Genomic DNA, 11,970 nt, shown 5'->3' with positions numbered 1-11,970 from the left:
CATGTTGGCCATTACCATCATTTAAAAATATGTAAATGAAGTTAAAATTTCAGGCATCACAGTTAACTCTTTCACTTCATGTGTGTGCTTCTTGTACTGTTAGGAAATGGAGGTTTAATTGAAAACAAAACAAAACAAAATACCAACCTTATGTCAAATAAATCCATTTTCCTTGGGTAGGGCAGGGTTGAAAACATTAGACTAGTACCTTGACTGTTATCATTTAATTAATTTAATCTGCATTTCATGAACTGATCAAAGAACATAGTGCAGAAATACCCAGGACATGAGATCTGTAAATCCATGTATATATGATTGTATGTATGTATGTATGTACACACATGTATCTATGTCTATATATGTGTGTGTATACATGTCATGTACTCATCATATATGTATATGTGATGCATATGAATATATATTATCCAATGCATGTATATTACATCTATATAACATAATCTATGTATCTGTATGTGTATAATATATGTAAACTATTCACTTATTTATCTATTTAAAATATAATCCATAGATAAGCAAATATATGATACAGGCATGCGATTTCACTAGGGTAGGGATCTCTAGGTGAGTGCAGAGGCTCTACCAGTGCAGATCAGCAACTATTCTTGAACTTATAGTCTTACAAGTCTTATATCATCTTATATAGTGAGTTGCCTTTGGCCCTGAGAGGTTATAACCTGTTCATAATCACATGCCCAGTATGTATCAGAAGCAGGATTTAAATCCTGGTTTTCCTGACTCAGACTAGCTCTCCATCCCTACACCACACTGCCTCTCACACCTTCTATAAACTGAATAAATAATACCCACATATTTGAATACATGTATTACTATTTTTCAAATGTATGTAGATGTTGTTGCTATTAATGTAAAAAGGACAGGGATCTTTAATTAGACAGCAAGAATGCAGAGCCAAAGTGGCCAGTTTCATCCGTCTGCTGTTTAATTTTATTAAATGTTTCCTCATAGCCTTAGAAGCTTAGACATTTTGCATATCAATCAACCAATCAATAAACATTTATTAAGTGCCTGCCGTGTGACAGGCACTGTACTAAGCTGTGTCCTGGGCACTAGGTGACTGGGACAAGATGGGAGCTGAAGAAGCAAAAAGATAAATAATGCATGTATTTATCCCCAGCGCTGATAGACTTAGCAGGAGTCTGCACTTTGTGGTCAGGAATAGGTGAAAGAAACTTATTCATCCTAACCAGGCTGGATGGGGACCTTTCTAGAGGAAAGGGTGGGGTTGGGGTGGGGAGGGTATAAGCAGTAAAAGGCCTTAAGAAGTTCTCTGAGAACATCTGTGGGATTGGCTAGGCTTAGTGAATCCTTTCTAACAAAAGGGTTGACTCATGTCCCTGGGCAGTCTCACAAAAAAAGTCCCACCCAATGATAACTGTCCTGAGTAAATGGAGGGCTGTCATGTAGAAAAAGATACTGGACTTATTTTGGTCATTCCCATACGGAAGTAGGAGCCATGGGGGAAAACATCAGAGGCAAACTTAAGCTTCACACTAGAAGGACGAGGCCCATGGAAATTTTTTTTAATTAATGGAAATGAAGTTAAAATTTCAGATGTCACAGTTAACTGCTTCAAAAAGCAGAAGTTTTATTATAATTTTACTTTGAAATAAATGTTTTCAGCCTATATTTTCTCTACTATAAGGACAAAAAATGCATTGCATCAATGGATGCATTTTGGTCTTCTGAGATACTCTTAAATTTTAGTCTTTGTAAAGAAAAACTTTTTTAAATAGAGTGATCACACATCCCAACATCTCGTGGTGCAAGAGGTCCTCCTTCACTTGAAGTCTTTACACCAAGGTTAGATGACCATTTATTGTTTGTAAGTTATGAAGGGATTCTTTTTTCATGTATGGGTGTAAGGTTAATGGGGAATAAGATCTTCCCCATCCATCAACAGTCCTCATGTGGAGCCCATTAAGGAAAGCTTGCGTGATTGTAGGAAGGCTCACACACCTTTTGCTAATTAGGCACTGAGTATGAGGGTTGTGATGCCTTCTGGCTCTGAGCCTATTAGCTGGAAGAGTGTATATTCTGAGAGGTGAGCTTTTGCTTTGGGGGCTCCCTTACAAGAAGGATCTTGTGATTCCCTAGTTGAGACTCTGAGTGGCCATACGTTCAGAGCTCCCCTACTGCTCAGAGGTAAAGGCTCTCTCGATCCAGTGGTGAATGTAAAGTATATGTAGCAGTAATGTTTTGATTCAGGAAGTAGAACCCCATCTGTTGGTCTTTATTTCTCTTCTCTGTATTTTCTCTGTTGTGTTTGTGTAATTAAAGAAGATTGTTGACCCTTGAAACAGCTGTCTTTCCTAGTAAAGTGGATAAAAGAACCTGCACTAGCAGTCATCCTGGGTATGTCAGTGTGGTTGCCGTTACAATGGGTTAGGGTAGATGGCCCTTGAAGGCTCTTCTAAATTGAAAATTTTGTCATCATATGTTTTCTGAATCAGTGGGCACTACTGGTACAACCAAGGAGCTGCTGGTAAATATTTAACATCTGACTCTCTCCCTACCCACACCCTGTCCCCCCCCAAAAGAAAAATAACACCCATGACACACTTTTAAGCTTAATCTGGAAAAATCTGATGATTTTCTCCATCGATTTCTTAAGTCTAGAGAGCAATGAAACAACAAATCAAGACCTGATTTGTAGCATTTACTGATTTTTGGAGTATAAATTCTCACACTGAAAATTTAACAATTGACTCTCATGAACCAGTTTGAGCTGGCTTCAGCATACACCTGGGGACAACTATTAGTTGTTGGAATCTGAGAAATTTCCTGATATTGAAACAAGGCCTTTATACTTTAAAAAGTTGGGAACCATTGTGCCATGATAAAAGGACCAGAGCATACACATTTAAGGTATAGATCATATGGAGAAGCTTTATTGTTATTGCAAGACACAGCAGGGAGAGATTAGCTCATTCACAGCTTTCCTCTGTGAGCCAAGTGAACTCTCAATACAAACAATCTCCTACCAATAAATATAATGTAGGAAACAGAAAGAATGGAGGGAAGTCGGTCTGGGTTTTGGAGGCTGGCCAGAGGTTTGCTAATCAGGCATTGGTCCCTGGGGGAGTCAAGGCAAGGTAGTTTTGCTGTGTGAACATACAGTAGGTACAGCTGGGCTTGGAGTCAGAAGACCTGAGTTTAAATCCTTCCTTAGATTCTTGCTAGCTGTGTGACTACAGACCAGTCATTTAACCTCTCTGGGCCTCAAGTCCCTTCTCTGACAAAAGGAGTTGGATTAGATGGTCTCCAAGTTCCCATCACATGTTAAAGCTATGAACCAATGTCTAGTACAGCATGGGAACCAGAAAAAAGTAAGATATAAACAAAGAAAGGGGAGTGTCTGTTTATCTTGTGCTGAAATGAAGGCTAGTTTGAAGACAGAGTCACTTGTATACAAAGAGGTACAGGGCCCCCTCTTTCTTTATCTTCACAACTGGTAGCATATGCCCATATGCCCAGGGTTCAGCAAGGGTGGGGAACCTGCAGCCTTGAGGCCTTCTAGGTCCTCAAGTGTGGCCCTTTGATTGAATCCAAACTTCACAGAATAAATTCCCTTCATAAAAGGATTCATTCTGTAAAACTTGGACTCAGTCAAAAGGCCACTCCCAAGGACCCAGGAAGGCCACATGTGGCCTTGAGGCCACAGGTTCCCCCCCCCCACCCCTTCCCGGTAAAGAAACTGAACCAAATAAAAAAAATTCAGGACAGAGAGAGTTAAAAAAAAAGACAAGAAGTTCTCTTTCTTTCTTCCAGGGTTTTGAAGAATATGGGTTTGTGGGAGAATAAATTTGTCATAGGGAGAACCTTGTGTTCAAAATCACACTGACCTATGAGAATGAAGATACATGGTAAGTACATTTTGAAGGGAAGGAAGGAATTGCATTTATTAACTAAACATTCACCCTCATATATTATCCTTCGGGGGTCTCCTTTGCCTGTGTGAAAAAAGTTACAGCTGAATGGGAAATTCTACAAATGAGCATTCAGTCTGTGGTGTCATTTCAGATTTACCTCTAATACCCTGATGATAGCAGATTTATCCCAGACTCTGTGGGTGATGGGCCTCTGGCACCGTTTCATTTGCAAGAATGGTAGGCATCTCTGTAAAGCCCCAAGTTTAGTCTGAGATCTGGTTGCACTCCTTTAACACCAGGCATTAGGGAGATGAAATTAAATTTCAAATCCAATATAGTACCAAAATTCTTTGAACAAGCCACAGGTTAACACTGTGGGCTGGATTCCTCATTCTATTTAACTCCTTGGATAGATCCCTGAGGACTCAAAAAGGATGAGCATTTGGTCTGTGATGATCAATTAGGAAACAGCAAATGAGGACCTGGGAGTGTTTAACTACTATGCTGGGCTCATTTGAAACAGATAGCTAATTTCATGGGATTAATTACACCTGAGGGTTCTGGGGACATTTGCTCTTGGGGTTTAAATCAGCACCTGAGGCTTCTGGTGGAAATTGGTTCTTACAACTCCTCTGTTGCTGACATTGGGGTTTCTTGGATCGTTTGCTTCATGGTAGGGATTTGGGCTTTCCATACGGCCATGCTTGGCCATTCTCTTGAGCTTGAGAAAAGGGTGGTCAGTCAGTAGCTAATGACAGTAAAGTTGGCACAAACAATGGTGAAATTGTTTTCATTGTATAGTCTCAATAAGATGTGATATTCTCCCTACAAGAAACAAAAACAAAATATTAGGCTAACGTCCCTTGGCATGATCAAAATAGAGGCACAAAGGGCCATGAGGAAAATGCTTTGTTTAGAAGAATGGCGTGTGTCTGAGGATTCTCACCTCACTGCTGACCTTTCAGAAACACTGATGTCTCAGAATGTGTACTTCTCCATCCCCTCTGCCCTTGGAGCTAGTGTTTAATCAGTATGAGAAAGATCCCAGTGGATGGGTAGCTCATCTCCCAGCTATCTTATTGTTCAAGTATTGAACTGCTGTAGTTCAAGGTAAGGTTCTGTGATTTTAAGAAAACTGACATGAAAAAGAGTGTGCTAATTATGAGCAAATGCTCACCTTAAACTTTTTCATTTTCTTTGTTTAAATTTTTTAAAAATTCTACTTTCTTTAGTAGACAGCCTAGGGTGAGGTCTATAGGAGGTACTCACAAAAGACTCACTAATGGGAAACATACTTCATTTCTTAGTGGTGAAGCCATTAGCTAGGAATATTTTTATTTGAGGCAAGGACCACAAATAAATCACACCTTGGATAAATGGCATGAAACTCACTCTTTTGTTGAGAAGGTGCAATACTACCCTGAGATGGAAGAATAGAGAATGAGGGATACTGACATTAAGTCATTGCCATTAAATATAGTGGGGATGGAGTGGGGGAATGGAGAATAGGGAAGGAGTGGGGATAAGTTTGAATTTAAGTGTGTCCTGTTAGTTTTTCTAGTTTTGATTCTTCCTAACTGGATATTGAGCTCTGTTGTTGCTATATGACTTACAGATGACAAATACTATCAGTGCCCTCTAAATTTGGCAAATATAGTGCCCTGGGGCATTCCACCATGATGGAAATAAGAGATGTTGAGATAACTGAAGGATGGGACATGAAGTTTGTAGTTCAGTAGTATATGGTCCAGTTTAGGAAAAGTCTACAAGGAGGGTATGCCAGGTTGGAGGTGATGGGGGCCAATTGGATCCATGTTGAGAAACTAGAGTCTTTCTTTCCTTTCCTTTCCTTTTCTTTCTTTCTTTCTTTCTTTCTTTCTTTCTTTCTTTCTTTCTTTCTTTCTTTCTTTCTTTCTTTCTTTCTTTCTTTCTTCCTTCCTTCCTTCCTTCCTTCTTTCCTTCCTTCCTTCCTTCCTTCCTTCCTTCCTTCCTTCCTTCCTTTCCTTCCTTCCTTTCTTTCTTTCTTTCTTTCTTTCTTTCTTTCTTTCTTTCTCCCTTCCTTCCTTCCAGATAATATTTTTTCCTCAATTAAATGTGAAAACAAATTTTAACATTTGGGTTTTTTTTTTGAGTTTTGAGTTCCAAATTCTATTCTTCCATCTCTCCCTGAGAAGGTAAGCTATCCAATATAGGTTATACATGTGCAATCATGTAAAACATGTTTCCAAATTAGTCATTTTGTGGAAGAAAACTTGAACCCCCAAAGAAATGAAAAAAGAAAGAGAGAAAAATAGTATGCTTCGGTCTGTATTCAGATGCTGTCAGTTCTTTCTCTGGGGGCAGAGAGCATTTTCATCATGAGTCCTTTGTGACTGTCTTGGGTTGAAGCTCTGGTTTCTTGGTGTTCGTAATGCCTGTGCTGCCAGAGTAGTAAGGATGGGAGTGAGAACAGTTAACCTGTGTTCTCCTGAGCAGGGCACTGGTCTTAGGAGCTGGGAGTCTGGTTCCTTTCTTGGCAATTGCATGGATGAGGTCTTTATTCACACCGGATAAAATATTGGCCTTAGAGTCAGGAAGTCCTGAGTTTGAATATTGCCTCAGTCATCTGTGTGAACCTGGACATCACTTAACCTTACTCTGCCTCAGTTTGTCCATCTGCACAATGAGGATGACAATGTCATCTCACAGCGTTGTTGTGAAGATCAAATGAGATAATTTACACAACTAGAAACTTTTAAAGAACTGTTATGGAGGAAACAAGCATTTGTGAGGCGCACATTTATTTTGTGTCAGGCACTTTACAAATGATTATCTGATTTGATCTTCACAACAGCTCTACAAGGTACGTGATATTATCATCTCCATTTCACAGTTGAGGAAATTGAGGCAAATGGAAGTTAAGTGACTTGCTGAGATCACACAACTAGGAAATGTCTGAGGCCAGATTTGAACTCAGGTTTTCTTGGCTTTAGGACCAGTACTCTATCCACTGTGCCACCTAGCTGCCTTGTTGTCACTGTTGTTGATATGATTGTGATGACAGATAGATGATGATGATTTTTTTTGTTGCCCATGTGCAATATGGGACCTTAAGGGACATCTAGCCCTGATTAAGAGAAAGAGGATTGGAAGGAAGCCCTGGCTCTGCTTTTCTCTCTCTACAACCAGAGGGAGATGAAGAAGGCTCTGGCTGGGCCATGGATCTTGGTTTCTATCTGATAGTCTGGGATCTTATCTGAATCTCTGGAGACAGGGGAAAATTTGGGGATTCCTCTTCAGTTTTGTGACTAAGGGAGCTTTAAAGACCCAAAATCTCCAGGTCTTACATCTTTACCACATTCTTGAGCTTAATCTTGGTCAAAATCACTTCAAGCATATCTTTATTGATCAAAGGATTGTATAATGACCTGCCTATAAATATATACGTATAGATGTGTATATTTAAGAATAGCTCTCTGCCTCTCAGTTTTTTCATTAGGAGAAACTAGCCATTATTGCAGAAAACACTGTATACCAGATGGTAGTAGTCAGTGGTGTCTTCTCAGAAAGGAAAAACATTCCCTTAATAAAAGAAAAACAAAAGTAGAAAACTCCCCTTGTGATCAGGGGATGTTTTCTATAGGCTTATGCATTCCTAGGGGTGAAGAGACTCTTTTCCTTGCTCATGGCTCTATAAGATTAGACTGAAAGACAAAGAGAGGAAAAATCTGGAGAAGGGACCAAGAGGGGAAGAAATCAGAAACTGCCGGCCAAGAAAGAAAATGAAAGCCAGGGGCCCTCAGTGAGATGATTCCCCAAGGAAAAGGAACTCAGAGCTGGAAAATGAAAAGAAGACATATACATAAAAGAAAGATTTGAGGCTAAATGAAGGATGGGAGTTTTTATAAGAGATGTTTCCCTGGAGTCAGGTACAGGTTTGAGAGGGATGAAGTGGTCATGTGAACAACAGGTTTGTTGTTGTTGTTTGTTTGTTGTAGATTATGATGTGTACACGTATTTTGTTCTCTGTTCCTCTAAGGACTACCCAAATCCAACCCATGGTTTTTCAGCTTGGGCAATTCTTATCCATCCCCTGATGGATTCATCCAACACACTGGAGTGTATGGTGATCCTCTCACTCTCTGCTCTCACTCCCAGCCAGCATATTTTTAATGGTCATACAGGTCCCAAATGATGTCTTACGACTCATATACAAGTTATCGTTAGGAATAACTTGTATATGGGTTATACTCACTATGACTCTTCTGTTGCCCTCTAGACCACTAGCATTTTTTAATCTTTTGAGATTTTGATGTTCCTAACCATAAACAACATATGGCCGTGGTGACACATGAAACAGATAAAATACCAAAAGATACCCAATCCTTTTCTAAGGAGCATCGTCTTTAAAATGTGGTGCTTAGAGTTAGGACAACCTGACTTAGTTCAAATCCAATCTCAGACACTTCCTATTTGTGTGATCTTGGGCAAGTCACTTAACCTCTGTCTCCCTCAGTTTCTTTGACTGTAAAATGGGGCTAAACATGGGGATTCATCAAATGAAATGATACATGTAAGTGCTTAGCATAATTCCTGGAATATGGTTAAGTGCTTATTTAAATGGTTTGGGGCAGCTAGGTGGAGCCATGGATAGAGTGCCAGGCTTGGAGTAAGGAACACTCATCTTCTTAAGTTCAAATTTAATCTCAGACACTTACTAACCGTGTGACCCTAGGCAAGTCATTTAACCCTGTTTGCCTCAGTTTCCTCATCTGTAAAATGAGCTGGAGGAGGAAATGGCAAAGCACTCCAGTATCTTTGCCAAGAAAACCCCAGATGGGGTCACAAAGAGTTAGACTCAACTGAACAGCAACAGCAACAACAAAATAAATGGTTATTCTTTTCCCTTCTCCCCCAGCCCCTTTCAGCTTGGTGGAATTCTCCAAAGCTAGGGCTTCATTGGCAAAGCCTTCAAGAACCCAAATTCATCTTCATCTCACAAGGGGGCATTGGGGAAGAACTTCTATGGGAGAAGGGAATGCAGGCAAGATAAAACAGGTAAAATATTGAACAGCAATGAAAGATATATATACATACATATATATATATATATATATATGTATGTATGTATGTATCTATGAAGGCACAGCTGACTCAAGGTAGGCATTTGTGTGCTTGGGAGAACTTTAAGCTCCTAGGAAATAACCTACCTTGCCAATTGGAAAGGCAGGGTTATTGATGTCTCCAGCATAGTAGATCTTCTCTGGAAAACAGGTAAAAGACAGAGAGGTGTTATTCAGTATAATGAAAGAAAAACAAGCCATTTGAATCTCTTACGATCACAGTGTGCCATTTTTCTGGATTAGAATAATAGTAATGATAAATATGAGTTCAATATGAGAATAGGGCAAGGACAGGATATGAGTGTGGAGGTGACCTGTGTTTGTTCCTACCATCGCTACCTCTTGCCTGTATCACATGGGGCCAAGGGCCAGAGACTGAATTGCTTCAGCTTGAGGAGTAGTATTGTGTGTCTATGCATAGTGGTGGGGTGGAGTGGACTGGAGTTATGGAAGCTTCCCCTGTTTAGCAGAGTAGGGAGTTTGGAATGGTATTACATAAGAATAGAAAAGTCTAGTCCTGGGTAAGCAGGTCAATAAATGCAAATTAATGGTGCTGAGTAACCTTTTTAAGAGATCTATTAATCCAAGATCTTGTGTGTAGTGTCCAATAGACAGTATGATCTTGTCCCAAAAGTCTTAGTTCAGTTTTAAGCTTTAATAACTTCAGAAGTATAAATGCCATAAACTTACAAACAACATCATTTGAAAGTTTAATTATTTAAATTTCTTTTACACTTATTTGGTTTTATGAATTTTGGACAATAAATTTGTTTGCAGGTATAAAAATTTCTGGATGACACTTTCTCAGACTAGTGAAGCAGCAGAGGAGATCCACTTTTTTGCTTCCCTCAGTCACCTCGTATCTCCATTTGACTTTTTTTTTTTTTTGGTGAAGTCATGTCAAAATTGTACTGTATGCATCCAAAGAGGAGACAGAAGGGAAGGGAAGGGAATAAGCATTTTTTAATATAGCATCTACTATGTGCCAGGCATTGTCCTAAGCATTCTTTACAAATGTTATCTTATTTGATCATTCTTTGGATGATCTTAAGGCTAGCATTACAAATCCAATCAGTAACACTTTCAGTGGCAGCAATTTTTACAAAGTCCAAAAATTAACTAGAGCCAATATTTATAGTATAAGATGGTAGTTTTATTGAACTTTTATAAGAAACATCATTTTTTAAAAATATAAGTAATTAAGCTTTCAAATGTTCTTTTTTTATAAGTTTGTTTCAGAAGTCATTAAAACTTAAAATTGGATTTGGACACCTTATGTATCTATTGATTAATTAGAGGATTGTCTGACAGAATATCAGTTCCTTGGAAGAAGTTACCTTTGTATTCCCAGCACCTAGTATATACGGTGACTGGCATATGGTAGGAACTTAATAAATATTTATTGTTTGATTGGATTAGGGCTGCTGAAGTATCTTTCAGTGTCAGGAATCAGGAGGGATAGTGTTTTTCTTCCTTTTAAAATAGTATTTTATTTTTCCAATTATATGTACAGACAATTTTTAACATGCATTTAAAAAAAGATTTTAAGTTCCAAATTTTCTCCTCCCTCTCTCACCTCCCCCTTCCCTAAGACAGTACACAGTTTGATATAAGTTATGTGTGTGTAATCATGCAAAACATATCCCCATGTTAGTCATGTTTTGAAAGAATAAACAGGCTAAAAGAAAAAATGACAAAAAAATTAAGAAAGTGAACAGTATGCTTCCACCTGCATTTAGACTCCATCAGTTCTTTCTCTGGATGTGGATAACATTTTCCATCATGAGTCCTTTGAAATTATTTTGGATCATTGTATTTCTGAGAAGATCTAAGTCATTCATAGTTGATCATCACACAATGTTTCTGATACTGTGTATAGTGTTCTCCTGGTTCTGCTCACTTCACTTTGCATCAGTTCACGTCTTTCCAAGTTTTTCTGAAATCTACTTGCTTGTCATTTCTTATAGCACGATAGTATGCCATTACATTCCTATATCACAACTTGCTCAGCCCTTCCTCAATTAATGGGCATCCCCTCAATTTCCAATTCTTTGCCACCACAAAAGAACTGCTATAAATATTTTTGTACATGTAGATCTTTTCCCCTTTTTTAATGATTTCTTTGGGATATAGACCTAATAGAGGTATTGCTGGATCAAAGGCTATGTGCCGGGGTGAGAAACCTGTGGCTTCAAGGCCACGTGTAGCCTTCTAGGTCCTCAAGTGTGATCCTTTGACTGAATCCAAACTTCACAGAACAAATCTTCATAAAAACATTTGTTCTATAAAACTTGGTCCCAGTCAAAAGGCCATACCCAAGGACCTAGAGGGCCACATGTGGCCTTGAGGCTGTGGGTTCCCCACCCCTGTACAGTTTGATTGTCCTTTGGTTATAGCTTCAAATTGTTTTGCAGAATGGTTGGATCACTTCACGACTCCACTAAGAGTGCATTAGTGTCCCATTTTTCCCACATCCTCTCCAACATTAATCATTTTCCTTTTCTGTTACAGGAACCAAAGGGAATAGCTTTTTGAGCAGATGAGTGACATCATGCTATGCATGCTATGGTTTCAGGGGTACCCTCCTTGTAAAATCACTTTCCCCACTGCCTTATTGATGGTTGAAATTCCCAGTCTATTCTTTGGGTATAAGACTCTATCTTTGGTTAAAGGTCATCAGGGCAAGCCTTAGTGTTAAGTACTCTTCCAAGTGAAAGGTCATCTGATCTTTTCCTTAAGTTAGATTTTGATAAGAGGAGAGGCTGAAGGACTAGGAAGGCTGTGAGATCCTTGTAAGAAGGACTCTTGCAAGGAGAAAACATATCATGGTATGTCAGATTTTGAACAAATTATAGAGATTATTTAATCCAATTCTCCAATTTTATAGGTGATTTGCCTAACGCCATTCAGCAGATCAGGCACAGAGCTGGAGGCAGAACTCATGGCTCTTGATTTCA

The 11,970-nt window shown here is 39.0% G+C and overlaps 1 protein-coding gene across 1 annotated transcript in view; it reads right to left on the bottom strand.

Annotated features, from left to right (window-relative positions):
- Positions 1 to 2,908: 2,908 nt before the first annotated feature.
- The window catches only part of LY86 (lymphocyte antigen 86), a 143,637-nt gene continuing 134,575 nt past the window's right edge, over positions 2,909 to 11,970 (bottom strand). Inside the window, exons 4-5 of the mRNA XM_036739112.1 lie at positions 9,101 to 9,153; positions 2,909 to 4,736 (exon numbers count right to left, since the gene is read on the bottom strand). Of these exons, the coding sequence (XP_036595007.1) occupies positions 4,653 to 4,736; positions 9,101 to 9,153 (137 nt within the window). The 3' untranslated portion in view covers positions 2,909 to 4,652. The remainder of the gene's footprint in view (positions 4,737 to 9,100; positions 9,154 to 11,970) is intronic.

The sequence above is a fragment of the Trichosurus vulpecula genome, chromosome 1 (assembly GCF_011100635.1).
Source record: "Trichosurus vulpecula isolate mTriVul1 chromosome 1, mTriVul1.pri, whole genome shotgun sequence".
In the NCBI taxonomy this organism is placed as follows: domain Eukaryota; kingdom Metazoa; phylum Chordata; class Mammalia; order Diprotodontia; family Phalangeridae; genus Trichosurus; species Trichosurus vulpecula.
The sequence above is the reverse complement of the archived record's forward strand: the minus strand, read 5'-3'. Positions and strand labels throughout refer to the sequence as shown.